At 38.2% G+C, this 15,756-nt stretch overlaps 1 protein-coding gene and 1 long non-coding RNA gene across 5 annotated transcripts; one reads left to right on the top strand and one right to left on the bottom strand.

Moving 5' to 3' along the window:
* The first annotated feature begins 534 nt into the window (after positions 1-534).
* On the top strand, positions 535-3,081 carry LOC109505817 (uncharacterized). Of its 3 annotated transcripts, none has more exons than XR_012141773.1 (4): positions 535-1,853; positions 1,944-2,579; positions 2,691-2,777; positions 2,974-3,081. It is a non-coding gene; the product is annotated as an uncharacterized lncRNA (long non-coding RNA). The 3 variants fall into 3 exon arrangements; XR_012141774.1 differs by having other exon boundaries at positions 535-2,104; positions 2,233-2,579; XR_002164676.2 differs by having other exon boundaries at positions 535-2,579.
* A 157-nt stretch (positions 3,082-3,238) lies between these two features.
* On the bottom strand, positions 3,239-14,357 carry LOC105046250 (cell division control protein 6 homolog). 2 transcript variants are annotated; one of them, XM_029264903.2, is made up of 16 exons: positions 14,007-14,357; positions 13,388-13,608; positions 12,360-12,434; positions 12,167-12,276; positions 11,882-11,988; positions 11,697-11,756; positions 11,354-11,427; positions 11,155-11,205; positions 7,442-7,491; positions 6,194-6,257; positions 5,324-5,413; positions 4,585-4,650; positions 4,260-4,355; positions 4,082-4,171; positions 3,829-3,993; positions 3,239-3,374 (listed from the first exon to the last, which is right to left on the bottom strand). In XM_029264903.2, exons 1-15 carry the CDS (start codon positions 14,260-14,262, stop codon positions 3,949-3,951), a joined length of 1,455 nt encoding a protein of 484 aa, XP_029120736.2. In that variant the 5' UTR covers positions 14,263-14,357; the 3' UTR covers positions 3,239-3,374; positions 3,829-3,948. The 2 variants fall into 2 exon arrangements, with proteins under 2 accessions (XP_029120736.2, XP_073114811.1); XM_073258710.1 differs by lacking the exon at positions 5,324-5,413.
* Positions 14,358-15,756: the final 1,399 nt, after the last annotated feature.

Here is a 15,756-nt window from a genome sequence, read left to right as displayed (position 1 = left end):
TTTTTCTGTCTAAATGTTCTCTGAAAAATATTTTTTCAAAAAAATATAGTTTCTTAGGTAAATCTTTTACTCATAAAAGAACGGACCCTAAGAGAGAAGCTGCTATATGATCGGGATCTATAGATCACATATCTCGGACACTTTAGGGTGCCATTGGTAGAGGGGATAATTTTAATTTTTGGAGAGTTATCCCTCTATTATAAGTGTAGCAGTCCATTCCATGGAATAAGTTCCTTTTGGGATAAATGGAGAATAAATAAGTGCGTCGACTTTCATGATTATTTAAAGTTTATCATAAGGACAAAATTTCCATCCCATTTTTTAAAGTGTTCAAAGAGCTGATCGGGACGAAATTCTATTTGAGAGGGATAAGTTCAACCTATGCCGTAGATATTCCACCATTTCAGCAAGGTAGAATTGTTGGGAGTGAGTCGCTGTGTTGGAATAGCGCTATTTTGGGCCCACCACTTGTCCCTCCTACCAAACGCGGTTCTAGTAACATGCAGAAATTGTGGTGAAAAACTGCAAAGCAATTCTCCGCGGTCAGACCTTCCGGGTCCCCACTCCCCCAAGTGCCAGTGCTCGGCTTCTCCCCGGACCTGCAGCATCCCGGCCACCTGAGAGTTGCACGATGGGGCCCACCACTAGGTTGGGTTGGGGGTTGGGCCCGTCCCATCCCTGACAATCTATCCCAACCCCAACCGTGAGGTCACGGATGCCTCCATGTTATCTATCCCAACCTCGGTTGATGCAAAGATTCCTCCAAGTGCGACGAGACACCCTTCCAATTCCAAATCTCGGTTTCGGTTCGTCGTTGGATTGGATAGGAGATATCCAGAGGGGGAGAGAAGATGGCAGGCAGCTAGAGCGGCTTATTCAAAGGCAGGTAGATGAGGGATCCGAAAGCCTTCCTCCCACAAAAGGGATGGATAGATGGTGGCAGACACGGCCCACCCGCACGACCATTGCCGCAAGCCCAAGTCAAGCACCATTCAGCGCGCTGTGATAGTCTCCACCCACCTAAGCAAGAAGCAACAAAAAAGCTAGCTAGCATGCATCTACCTCTGATGTAGACATTAATTCATGGATCGAACAAATCGATCCTACTCGATAATTTCATCTTGGCTTAACATCACCGTTGGCGAGCTCAGCTGCTGCTGTCTTGCTGGAGGGCACTCAGCTGATTCCGAACCTGCAGTCCACCTAATTTTGGTGGGGGGTGTACTAGTCCTCAACAAGAAAGTGCCAGCAAATTTACCGTCTCGACTAACATCAACCACAAACCCAGTCTAATTCTTTCTTTTGTCGATGAAAAAAATGTGAATTGCGTTTCAAATAATTAATGCTCCTCCTATGTAATTATGTTAATGATAAATTTTACCATTTCTGTTTTCTGCTTATAAGAATGAATATATATATATATATAAAGAGAGAGAGAGAGAGATCCTTCAGAATTTTAAGGTACTGTTTTATGCAATGGTGGTCATAAAACTGAAATTTTGGAAGATTTTGGAGAAAAAAATGGATGCATATTAATAATGCTGATAAAGAACATTAGGAAAGAAGGATACTGATAACCAAATCCCCATTCTGAGCAACCTCTGTGGCCACATGCACAAAGTTATTGTCAAACAAATATTTACTGATTCAACATTAGAAAGAGAAGATAACCAGCTTTGTGAACAATTTTCTTGATGAGGAACCACATGTTGCAACATGGATTTCCATGTGACCGGGTGTAGTGCTCTCAGCAGCTAACGGCCACCTGAATCATCAGTGTTCCAGCGATAACAAAATAGAAGCATATCTAATTGCAAACATCATGAATATCACGAACAAGTTTCATAGTCTTGGTAGAGCTACACAACCAGTATACTTCGTATCAATTGTCCGGTCTGTATATACAAGTGTTGATTGATTATAATATTGTTTCGTTTATACAGGATCCTAGCAGGTTTGCGGTTGCCGCTGCCCCGGTTGTTCTGCTGAGATTGCACCTGCAGCCAAGGAAGAAGAGAAAAACGTGGAGCCTGCTGAGGAATCTGATGTGGACAAATGGTCATGGGCCTTCGTTTGTTTGATTAGGGCCGTTAGGATATTGAAGGTAGTGAACACCGGGATTTCCATGTGCTCTTTAATTAAACCTTCTTTTTTTTTTTTTTTTTGTATTTTTTAGTTTGTGTAAATATGATTGCGCCGCATTTTTAATTGTTGTTTTCCGTTGGCTTGAAGCACATTCGAACATGTGGTGGGTTCTTGGGTCCAAAATCCGATTCCCAATTCTGAAGACTATAGATGTGATATCATTCCTAAGGAGTCTGTGGTGTCACACTGAAGGCTTTGGATGTAGTTCGTGCAATTTATACCTTAGCTATACCATTCAGTGTCTTGTATTGGCCTAATAAAATCTGGAGACTGGTGTTATATCTTTCATTCGGTTGTAGTTAGAGAGTTACCTGCCTCCATTTCTTATAATCTTCATTACCTGGCAAACGCTTTGCTTCACTGAAGAATGTGTCCATGCACAAATTTTGCAAGATCACCGGCCTTTCTAGGAGTTGTGACATCAGCAAAATGAGGTAATACTGCTTTGTGAAATACAATGACCAGATAGTTTGTTTATTATAGTATCTCGTATTCCTCCATCTATGTTTATGAAGTCATGGATATGAAACCCCAATATTGTACAGTGCTTAACTGGCCCAACACATGAAGATTTTGTACCTGCAGTCCAAATTATTTTGATGAAAGAACGCTGCCACAGCCAACTGCAAGAGGTTAACGTGATGGTCAACTAGTTTGTTCTCTTTTGTTATCGTTTTTATCATTTAAAAATAAAAAATAGAAATAAACCCTGTTGCATTCAAGGTAATACATGGTGTTGATACATATTATGCGATGGTAATACATGACAATTACACAGCACAAATATATCAGCTATCTGTCTGTTCATTTTTTCATAAAACCTCACAGGAGTTTTCTGGCCGACATCCAGTTAATCTTCATGCAGCGGTGCAAATAATCAAGATCCAATTCTGCCGACTCAACTCAAACTGGAGCAAAGCTAGAAGCAAACTCTTCATGGAAAGTATTTTCGTCCTGTAAGACTAGTTAACAAATTAGTAGAAAGATGCATGTTCCATTGAGCACCTGCGATTATGCTTAAATTATGCAAGCATTGCATCTGAATTATTGTAAATCAGTTGAAACAAAAATCACAAATTTATTTTCGGTTTGTTGGAGGCATCTATTGGTTGTTACTTAAATGATAGCCAAATAATCATGATACAGAAAGAGTACTGGAACTTCCTTCGAGTCCTCTTGACCTCTGTGCACTTAAGCGTCTCCAAGCATCCATCATGAGTTTATGTCACCTGTAAGATAAGTAATCCAGGGTGAAGATGTTGAGAAGAAACAATTTATCTGTTTCAAATGACAGAATCATCAGACAGCAGAAAATAGTAAACGTTCAGGAAAGGGATTCAAATTATAAAAAGGATGCTGGCTCTAGTAAACTTTGATAAATAAATACTGAACTACTCGTGATAATATTATAATTTGGAATTATCAGTCAGCAGACATATGGTAATCATCTCAGAAAAGATATGTGATAACAACGTAGTTTTCATTTTAGGCGCAACTTACTATTTTGAATGGTTAAGAAACCCCAGTGCAGATATTCTCACTTGTTATTGTATCGGGTAATGGTTCATATTTAGATCTTTTGAAGAGGAAATGTAAGGAATAATCAAATTAATTTGACTGTGCAGGTGTACAAATGAACGTTAGATCCTTAACAAGAGTGTTGTAAATCAAACAAGAGCTTACCTTTCATCCAGAGTGCTTTGACAGAATCTTGGTGATGAAAAGCCATCTGCAGGTTAGCATGGAAGAGCAACTACTACAGATCTTGAGATTTTTTTTCTAAAAGAAAGAATGCAGGTTATCTCAGATCATCGCTACTCCAGGCAAGTTTGAAAAAAATCGATTTCCCTGTATCAAGTGAAAGCTAATCAAGAATTAGTTAAGAGATCAGCATATGTGAAACTGTTTCATTGGTAAGAAGCATTCATATCTGCACCTTGAAAGCAAATGTGATGTCTGAACTATCAATTTGTAATGTCACTCTCTTCAATTTATCTTCCCTAGATTGCCCAAGCTTGAGAAGCCCCTGGACATTTGAACCTGGACTGTTATGTATTATCAAAAACATACCAGGATAAGAAAAAATTAAGTGAATTTCTGGTGTGTATTTCAACCTGATCACTCAGCACTTTGCACATGTTTGTAAATTCCAGTGTTCCTACTGCAGGGATTTGACTGGATTTGCAGGTTTCCGAATATGCTTTATTCAGCTGTTACCAAACAGCAGTTTAGAAAATGATCAGAACTAGAAAAAGAGAGGTTGTGATAGTTGTATAAACAATATATAAACTACTATGATTTGTAAAGCCAAGGTTGTGTCTACATGGAGAAACAGTTGAAGAATACATGGATAGTTACATAACACACACACACACACAGTGAGAGAGAGAGACTTTTGTTGGCGGGGGTGATGCAGGAGTCAGGGGAATTCAGACTTACGTCTCCAAGAGTTGTAGCATTCTTCTTGCACTGGCGAAATAGCTTCACTAAGGAGCATAATATTATCTGGAGGTGCCAAAAAGATTAGAAGCATATAGCTGCTGCCTGTGCCCAAAGTTGGTATATCTATAAATCTAAAAGCATGTTCTAGTAAATTCCAAACAACCATGAGTTGGAAAATGATTCCATTAACAATATGTACAAACTGAAAGAAGGCCAAAAATAATCAGCTCAGAAGAAACAAGCATATGCACTACAGTATGAGTAAAATGACCTGAATAAATGATTGTTACAGCTCTTATAAAAGAAATAAGCAGGTAACTGAAATTTAACATGATTGTAGATTAGTTTTGAAAGTCAGTCAGAAGGTATTGTAACACAACTCTTCTGAATGCTAATTAGAGTCTTTATAGGGTGTTGTTACTCCCCACAGTTAACTGAATCTCAGAAGACAAATAAACATGATGACCTTAATGTGATAGCTGCATAATGTCCTTCACGCCACATGTATTTCTCCTTATCATCCTACATGCCTCCATTAGATATGCACCTATGCCATACTAGTCTAGGTTATGTGCTTTGTTTCACTAATTTTAATTAGTCAAAGAATGGGATGATTTAACAGATAACATGTGCAGCCACGATACTTGCATAACTCTTATTGGTTATCCTGGTAAATGAAATTTCTCATTAGATTGTGTTATACATCTCCATATTCAATCATGTCCTCCATTCTTACTTGTTGATGTTGTGGAAGAGATTGTATGGTATCTACTACTGCTGACTTGACTGCCTTGGACAAAGCAATATTCATATGATCAAACATCACCTGCACAAAAAATTTAATTAATTTCTTGTAATTAAGAAAAGTGATTGTGATCCAACTTTAAGTAACAACCATCATTCTCAGAGAGCAAACTTATTTGTGTTTCATTGAATATAATTTATTCTAAAATTTCATATTAATGATAAAGTGGATCATAGAATACATGATATCTTGACGCCAGCATTTTTGGCATCTGGAAATAGGTGAGAAATATAAATATATTCCAAGACAATCATGAGGCAAGGAAGCTGCTGATGGATGACATGTGCTGACTTTTAAGCAATTGGCAAGTCTTTTAATTGAGTACTGATTACTTAACAAGCAGGCATCAATTTGGGTAAATGGTAAGCAACTAAGCATTACCATGTAGCTTAATATCTAGACTCCCTATTCAGTATTCTATATCAAGCAAGGAAGCATGCGTAATTCGAATCAATCAAAAATTGTTGAGAACAATAAAACAGCAAATAATATCAGAAAAGTAATGCATATTTTTGTATTTTTCAAAATGAACTCCCCCTTATCTAATGTTCCCTTTAAAAAAGAATGACATGAATGATTAAAATTCATTTTCTCAGATAACTATAAAGGGATACTCAATGATATGGTCGTCCACATCAAAGAAAATGCAGACTGTGTGAGTACAATTGAATGTAAAATCAAATGACCCAATTGATCAAAAAAAAAAAGAAAGTTCAAATGATGGAAAGGTTGTTAGTGAATGAGTTTTGTTGTATGCAAGTTTTGGATAGGCATACAATACCAACAAACAATCCAACTTACAATGTCAGTATCTTGGTTTCTAGTAGCATCTCGCAGCTGTGCTTCAAGCACCTCAACTGCACTCCTGGAATGAAGTGAAAAAATAAAGTGGTTAAATGGTAACTGCAATTCCATCTATGAGATACAGGATTCAAGCAGTAACGCGATGCCAATTAAATAAGTAATAACTGTGCAGGCACAATATACATTTATTAAAAAGAAACCATAAGTAATATCTATAGAGATGACAAGAAAAATAATGCCATCATTAAATGGTTCCGTAAAAGTTAAAGTTACAAGATGTCATGCCTTTGTCTTAGTCTAGTTCCTGATAGTAGAGATCAGTGCATATTGCTGATCAAGTAGTTCCTTGATAATATAAAAGTTCAATAGATTTCCATCATGTTTCACATGACTGAAGATACAAAATATGTACAAGACATAACTACATTGGTGAATACACAGGTTTACCCCTATCATGGACCATAAAGGCTGAGCATTCAATTGCAATGTAAGAAGCCAAACAAAGAAAGGACTTTAGGACAGAAGGAAGAATGAAGCAAAAACCTGTCATCTGAGATTAACATGTTGATGGAGATGAAAGGACCGGGTGCAAAAATAATGTCACCAAAACATGTGACGAAGATAAGAATCCAAGTGAGATCAGAGAACACAAGAACGAAAGAGACACTAATGAACTGCTGTTGCAAGAACAGAGTCACAGAAGAGGTGATGAAAGATCCAAACCACAATGGGACAACCACTCTCCTGACACTACAAAAAGGGCCCAGACCACTAAAAAGAGATTGAAACTACTATGTTGGGAAATATCATCATGCTATTCCCAGCTTGAAGGAGAGGAGGCAATTTGAAGAATGCAAATGGACTTCAAATCTGACATTCTGCTGGGAATTGAACCAAATTGTGCTCCAGTCCATCTGAGCACATTCTTGATAGAATTCAGAACAAGTCAACAGCTTCAGCTAACAAACGTTGAAGGCAATGATATAGTCATGTAGAGGATGAAGTCCAGTGAAAAATATAGGTTGACAAAGAGATGAGTAAACTAGTATGACAAGACCCCAAGTTGTCACAAAGGGTTGGAAATATGAAATCATTCTACGGTATTGTGTGATTGAGGAGCAGGCATGAGTTCATGTTTAATATAGCAGATGCATTTGATAGATTTGGTGAAGCTTTGACATTAAATACAACAAGTTAAAATTAACACAAAATAACATCTCTATGTGCATTAGCATCAAAAGTTACCTGCAAACACCAAGCGCTTTTCTCATATCTCCAGATGCCGCTGCAACTTTCTGCTATGATTAATCATAAACATCATTAGGACATGTCTAGTAATTCATATCTCAAGCCCAAATAAAGGCCATGGTAGCAATTGTTTATGTCATGCCCCAAATCTAGGACATAATATGGCCATACTACCATAGGGTACTACCCACAATAACACAAAGGCAATAATCATAATCTCAAATAAAAATAAAAGATTCAATCATCATCTATTGGATAATTAAATAAACACCGATACAAAGCAACTAAATCCGAAATAAAATACCAACCATAATCCTCAAAATTCATAAAATTGTTGACTACAAGATCATAACTATTCAATAAACTAAAATCCAACTACAAAATTTCCAAGCTAGCTAGGACAGACTTCAAGCCTAGATCATCCTTCATTTATAGCCTTATTCATTTGGATAGAAAAAAGAAAAAAACATGAGCTATACCAGCTCGGTAAGTAAACCTTACACTATCTTATCGGATCAAGCATAAGTTTATATATACATCAATAAATCATTTAAAGAAGATGATTATCATTAAAAAATAATACTTTCATAATAACAGTATATCATAAATCAATCATGTTCTTGCATATACATAAATCATGCAATTTATATAAACATGATTTTCTATGCACAGCATAAACAAATTCATAAATCTTGTTAGCTTTATAGATAAAGTCATAAATCATCTATCATTTTACCACATCATAATTTTTAATAATTCTCGCAAACTAAATACTAAGATCACTATTATATTCATGATAGAGCCGTAATCGACAATATACCAACTACTATTATCCGTTGGCAAGGTCATGTGCCAACTACTATTATCCATTGACAAAGTCATATGACAACAACTATTACCTATTGATAAAATTGCATGCCAACTACTATTATCTGTTGGCAAGATCATATAGATGCTAGCTCCAGATATCGATCTTCTCCACTTTTAGAGGCCATACATAGCTATCTGAGAGCATTTTATCATATTTCTTAAAATAAGTATTCTTAAATCATATTTCATCGAAATATATTTTCTTAAATCATATATAAATAAGATATTAAATGATTTTATAGAGCTCTTGGTCCACAAATAATTTTAACAATTATCGAGGAGATATTTGCCGCTTAAGCCGAAGACATGAACTAACAGAAGGGAAGATGATATGACCCGATTCTAGCTTCGGCTCCTGATGATCCTCGGCTTTTAGTGCTCCCCCCTCAGCCAAACACTCAGTATCAGCCGATCCTAACTTCAGGTTTATTCTAACTCCAGCCTCATCTTGACTTCGACCTCATGCCTGCCTCAATCTTCTTAACAGTTGACATTCGACATCTATTCAACACCTGTAGATGGCTAGACACCTGAATTATTTGATCTCCGACTCCAGTTAGGAACTTATTCATCCTCCATTAGTTTTATTTCACCAAACCCAGTTGGTTCCAGACACCTCTCCCCTTCAGTATAAGTCTCCATCAAACCATGCCGAAGCTTCCACAGGTGGAACTGGTCCGATCCCACCAGCATTCTTATTTCAAAATTCAAAAGTACCTGTGACATTTAATCAGCTTTGGAATAAATAAGGCAGATGTAACAATCTTCTCAGAAATTTCAACCGAAAATCTCGCCACGTCATGCCTAAATCGGCCACGTAACCTTTCTAAAATAGTTATTCAACCTTCGTTTACAAAAAGACCTCCAAGGGACACCCCAAGGTGCGCGCGAACAATCTCTCCACACTACTCACCTGTTTCTACTGTTATCTGACTTGAGTGTCGGAGAATTCCCGTCGGAGCCAACTCCTGCCAGGACTTGCTTGCACGTCTCTTTTTTGGGAGGACATGCCACCGCTCCAGCCTTTCCGACCGTGATCCGAATTTCAACAGCAACAATAGTAAAACAATCATGAGATCATTCTTTTCATAATGAAATATAAATTTCATAAATATGGAGTTCATATTTCATAAACAAGTCATTTATATTAAAATATTCATGAAATTACTATTTTATGATAAATCATGAGTTTCATAGTATATATGTTTGATTCTTATTTTATGAAAGTACAGAATAATTTATTTTATGATAAAATAATCGATAATTCAAAACAAAATAAGAAGTGTTAGGGTTACATATCTCTTTTGCTTTGAATTTTCAAAGTTCAACTATGTTCTTTTCACCCAAGCCACAATAATTAGAATCCATCATCAACAATATCAAATCTCAAGATAACTGAGAATGAGTTAAAATTGCGCAATCCAAATGGAGGGAAGGATAGGGTCGACTAGGCAACTGCTTAACTAACTGGATCTATCCAATCAAGGTCTAGTCATGATCAATTACGGCTCAAGTAATTCAACAAAGATCAACAATGATTGGATTCTAGATATATCCAACAATAATTGGGGTGGGGTTGACATAATACACAAATATCAAAGTCATTTTGGGGGTCTCTTTTGCAAAGATCATCTGAGGTTCATACTGGAGTCTATGGATCAGATAGAGAGAGAAAGAGGGAGTAGAGAAAGAAATCCTAGAGAGAAGGAGAGAGAGATACAAGAAAGAGGAGAGAGACTACTCTCTCTCGCTTCTTTTCCTTTCTTTCTTCTTCTCTCTTCTTCTTTCTTTCTTCTTTGGCAAAATAAGGGAGGAAAATGGATGCCGTGGTCATGATCCGATGATGCAGCCGAAGGTCCGACGATGGATGGTGATGCTAACCGATAGAGGGCCACAATGGATAGCTGGCAGCGAGGATTGACCAACAGGAATCAAGAAAAAGAGACTCGAAAAAAAGGAGATCCAAACCCCTTTCTTTTATTTTTGGCTGTTGGCCATCACCAACAGCGATGGTCTCACCATGGAGACTCATAAGGAGGGTGGATGACTCGACTACCAATCCAACATTAAGGGGCGATGGTGTTGGTGGTCAGAAAAAGAAAAAAGAAGGCAAAAAATAGGGATTCTTCCTTTTGGTGGGTTTTCTGGCGAAATTGATAGCCGACGATGGTGCACAAGGTCATAGAAAGAAGGGGAATAGAGAGAGGAGGTGGGATCAGGACTTACCTTGGCCTCCGATGGCATCTTCAACCTCGATTTCCAATGGGAACAAGAACAGGAAGTCGTGACTTCAATGGGAGAAAAGAGAGAGGAGGCTCGATGATCACCGATGGAGGGCCATAAGGGGATGTGGGGGCTATTTATAGAGAGCCCTAGGGTTTAGTTGCCCTAAAACTCTAACTCCTTCCCAGAATCAATTGGAGAAGAAGAATCCGGTCAGAAGTATTCTTGCATTTTCCTTTTTCTTTTTTTCTGATGGGTTTTGGGCCAGTCTAGTTGGAGGGGTTGGACCTAACAATTTATATACAAAATAAGTAAGCATTTTTATTTGTTGTGTCATCAAGGAGAAAGTTTCACCCAAAAAAAAAATATTGAGGAAAAAGTTTACTCTCCTAGATGGATCCTTTATTTATGAATTTGATGCCTCCAAAGGAGTGTAACTCCTTAAAGTTTTTATGGGCAAAACCCAGTGGTTGAATGAGAAAAGTCTCTGATATTCACTTGCATGGGTTTAAGACCCAGGTGCTGTATTTTGTAAGAGGTTTTTTTTTCCTGTTATGATAATGGACTGTCAAAAATTTTCCTGCATTAGATAGAAACATAAATGAACTTGAACTTACTCTAGCACAAAATTCCAGTGCTAAAGGTTGGAAGACATCGAATTGAAGAACCTACAAATCAAAAAGCAGTCATCTAATGAAAATTTCCACTATAACAGAGGTGACTTAGTATACAAGGTCACAAAACAAATGGCTTCAGCCTCTAGATATTCGGGAGAAAAATCTAATGCATCAAAATATAGACAAAAATGGGAATCACCATAAGCCTGTGGTGAAGGATTTTCAGTATCTGGTCTTTAGAATAAGCATGGAAAGTTATGACCACAGGTTTGCCTAGCAACAGAACAACAAAAATGCCAAGAAAGAAGTTAGTTTCATCTCCAAAGTGCAATTTAAGGAAAATCGTAACTTGAAAAGAAAATAATGCTTTTCACATCAATTAAATAGGAATCTAAGTGAGATATCTTCATGGGTACATCCAAGACATGGACAATCTACAGCACAAGGCCATTCTGTCATCTCTATACCATATCAGATGCCCCATAATATTCCTTGATCATAAATAAAAAACTAGAATGATGAAGAGGAACAGACACACTCACAATTCAGTGATTCAAGTTTTGGAAGAAATCGATCTGCTAAGTTGATGGCATTTGCTATTCCTGCACATATAAGTCAAACTCAAAGCAACATGAGTCGTGGTTTTAATAGATGATGACAGCACTATATGGAACTGCAGCAAATGCCTCCCCTTGTTTAGCATTAATATTCCTCTGAAAAACCATACCTATTAGAATGCATCTGGAAAATGGGAAAGTTGTAAGCATGAAAAGATTATGAAGCACAGCACAGTCTTTAGTTATCAAGTAATCCATCTCATCAACAATGATCAACCTGTCTCATAAAATATTTCCAATCTCAACATTGCATGGTTTGGTAAAAGGGCAGCAAGAACTTTGAAAATTCAGAACAATATCTATCAACTATGAGCCGTATTTTCATACCAAAGGTGGTGCTATAATTGAATGTCAAAAGCAATGCACATACAAAAAGTATAAGAAATGATTCTCACATCATCTTTCCTGAAGATGGCTGCTTTTTATGAGAAAATAAATTTTGGAGATGCTGAAGAGGCGAAAAACCATCGCTTGTCTTCTTACAATAATGAAATTTCTCAAGTATCTGCAATAAATAATTGGAGAATTTTTTGATAAATGAAATATTATGTGTATATCCAAAGTATATTCACTGTGTTGACAGGATACCTTGCTAAAAATTTTGGATGTGTTAGTGAGAGAAGTGCAATTTATGGCTAATGTATCCAGTGACTGAAATCCCACCTGGCAATCAGGACAAAATTCATGCCAATAATGAAATTAAACCGATACATATCTATGCAGAAAAAAGAAATATAATCAAAATTCCAAAATTACTAACACAAGTTCTTAGCTGATTTTGCAACTTGATAGTTTGTCAGGAAGTTTTCACTGCTAACAGTGTCGACTTTGAGCCCTCATAGAGAAATGAGATTATTGCAGTACAGGGCAGAAATTTGAAGATATAATATTTACATAGCCAACGCAATGTACGTATGTTATAAATAGCCAGAACAAGCTTAAGATTGATACCATATCCTTACTTCATTACATCCTTTTAAGTGATGTCTCCCAGTAACAGCCACACTTCATCCTCATTTCATATTATTCTTTATGCAATATCGAACTCCCATTGAATATTGTGATTCAATCATTTTAAATGCCATATCTACTGCTTCTAATGAAATGATAACCCTATGATGTCACCTAAAGCATGTTGAGCAGTTCTGAATGCTTTCCTGTGATGAGTTTAATCTCTCATTTCGCCCATCTACATTTTTTTTTTCAAAAAAAAAAAAAAAAGCAAAATGATGGGCAGGGAGCCCATCAATTCTACATCATATGATGATACATGTGATCCACGATAGCCTATGATAGTATGACTCCTAGAATTTTTTGATACTGTATTAGCAATATTCATTTGGCTTGTAGTTTTGAACAGTTGAAACCCTCTTTTTTGGTGAACACACTTTAAACCCTCTTTAAAAACACTTCTCTTCATGGCCTTGCATAAAAAGTTAAAAAGCACAATTTCTGGAGACCTGCATTCCCGTACACAAGTATGACATATGCAACGGGATCGGAACGTCTTCAGGTGTGAGATTTCCATAATCAGAAATAGAACAAAACGACTCATTACTTAAATCAGAAACTAACCCACGATCTAACATATAAATTGAAAGAGAAGGCCGATGTACCTCTTTTGACCTCACGGCTAGAAGGTCTTTCACTTTATCAACGGACAACGATTTTCCAGTTCCAGGGGAACCGCATACATACAAACTACCAGCTTTCTCTTGTTCGATGCAAGCCTTGCAGAACTCAAGAATCCTTTTCTGCTCATCCTTGCGACATGCCACATTGGTAGGGGCTGTAGCTACATGCAGCGCTTCCTTAACTGCTTGCATCTGCGAAGGATCTACGGATGATGGACTCAGGCCTATCAGTTGGCCGGTGATGACATGGGAAACTTAAATTACTAAACAAATAATAGAAAGAGGAACCAGGAAGTAGTGAAATGACGAGTATGGCTGCTAAGTTGAGGCGGGTTACTGTGAATACCATACTCGCCATCACAAAAGCAGATGAAGAGCTAAAAAATCAGAAGTCAAAGATCAGTCGAGCAACGAAATGAGATAGAGGAATAAAATTAAACAATCAGTCCTGAGAGTTCTCGCTCAGGGAAGAAGTGCCTGCGCATAACGGTGGATTCACACTAGCAACAATATTAGATGGAGATCAATCACTCAGGGGAAAAAAAAGATACAGGAAGAAAAAAAACAAAATGAGGCCTCCAAAAGGGATCAGAGCACTTGCCTCTTGGATTCCACTTGGGTCTCTGAGAAAATTGATCGGACAACCTTTTCCTCGGAGATTTAGGAGAGCATAAGAGCTTGCCAGTGCAACCACGAGGCGATCTCCATTTCGCCGGAGAACGAGTTTTTATCAGGCTTTCGTCCGGGAATTGGGATCTCGATCGCTTTCTATTCTCCGTCGTCTCAACCACGGCCTCCGAATCGGGAGATCTATTGAGGCATTCGGGGCCACAGTTGGCGCTTCTGGTCTTGGCCATTGCAACGTTGGAGCCTGGAAAGGAGACGCGGATCTTCGCGTTGGAGAGCGGCGGGTGCAGACGGGAAAGAGGAGAAGAGCGAGGACGTGGGAGCAGCCTATTTTGCGCGGGATGTGGAAGGAGGCGGTGCCTTCCCGCCATTAACAATCCTGTGGGCCGATCGGTGAATAGCGAATGGGTCGGACGAACCGCTCGAGCCCAGATGGTCTCAGATGATGGGCTTGGGCCGGATGATTGGATTGGATCAATTTTAAACCCTCCCATTACATAACCTGAACTCAGATTTACTGACCCGAGCCCAATAGTTAAATAACATAATATAATTATTATATGATATAAATTATCTTTTCACTTATCTTTTTTTCTCATCCGAAAAATTATTGACCACGTTAGTGCACACCACCAACCTGAGATGAGCATGAGATGAAGAAAATCCATGCGAGCACATCTCAACGATTGGTGGCATGCACCAATTTGACTATGCACACAATAATTTTTTTTCTCATCTCATTGCCTTCGTCCATATCCATCTCTCTCCCTCTATTTATGCATGCCCATTAGGTGGAGGCAAGCTCAATCTTGTGGCCATGGGTCCTAATCATCTCTCTCTTATCATGCGGTGATGCCCTCCTCCTCACCTTTATCTCCATTTGCTCCCTTCTAATCTATAAACTTTTGCAGTCAAGGTTGCTTCACCATCCTATACCGGGTGTATCAATACCGTATCAATATGATATATCATATCATATCGAACCATGTATTGATACTGTAATAAAATGATATTAGTATAGGATCTAGTATCGAGATGTGAACTTTGCTTGCGGCATTTCACCATCTCGATGAACCCAACCCCTCCCCTCCCCTCCCCTCGCCCCTACCCCTACCTCCCTCTCCTTTTCCTTCTCCTCGCCCTCCTCACTTCGAGGCTTCAACCCTCCAAACACCTCCTCTCATTTTATTTAGAGGTGCAATTGAGCTGAGATGAGTTGAGTGGTTGGAAACTTAAGCTCGATTCCATTCAAAATATTTAGGCTCAAAAATCGCTCAAGATTAATCAAGTTTTAATATCTTAAGCTCAAACTCGATTCGATGAAAATTAGACAAAACTTGATGTTGACTCAATTCAACTCAAATATTACCCTAGCGATACTCGAGCTCGAAATCAAGTCTTAGCATACTAATAATATACGTATTAATATATATTATAAATAAAAATAATATTATTAAAATATATACAAACTCAATAGGCACACAAGCTTTTAAGCCGAATATCCAGCTATTCAAGCTTGATTACTGTTGGGTATAAAATACCCACAGCCGAAACCCTCGACGGAATCGGGACAGCTCCGCCCGGACTCCTACGGGAGCTGGGCTCCGCCGCGACTACAGAACAGCTCCGCCCGGACTCCTACGGGAGTCGGGCTCCACCGCGACTACAGAACAGCCCCGCCCGGACTCCTACGGGAGCCGGGCTCCGCCGCGACATCAGGACAG

The sequence above is a fragment of the Elaeis guineensis genome, chromosome 5 (assembly GCF_000442705.2).
Source record: "Elaeis guineensis isolate ETL-2024a chromosome 5, EG11, whole genome shotgun sequence".
NCBI lineage: Eukaryota > Viridiplantae > Streptophyta > Magnoliopsida > Arecales > Arecaceae > Elaeis > Elaeis guineensis.
The sequence above is the reverse complement of the archived record's forward strand: the minus strand, read 5'-3'. Positions and strand labels throughout refer to the sequence as shown.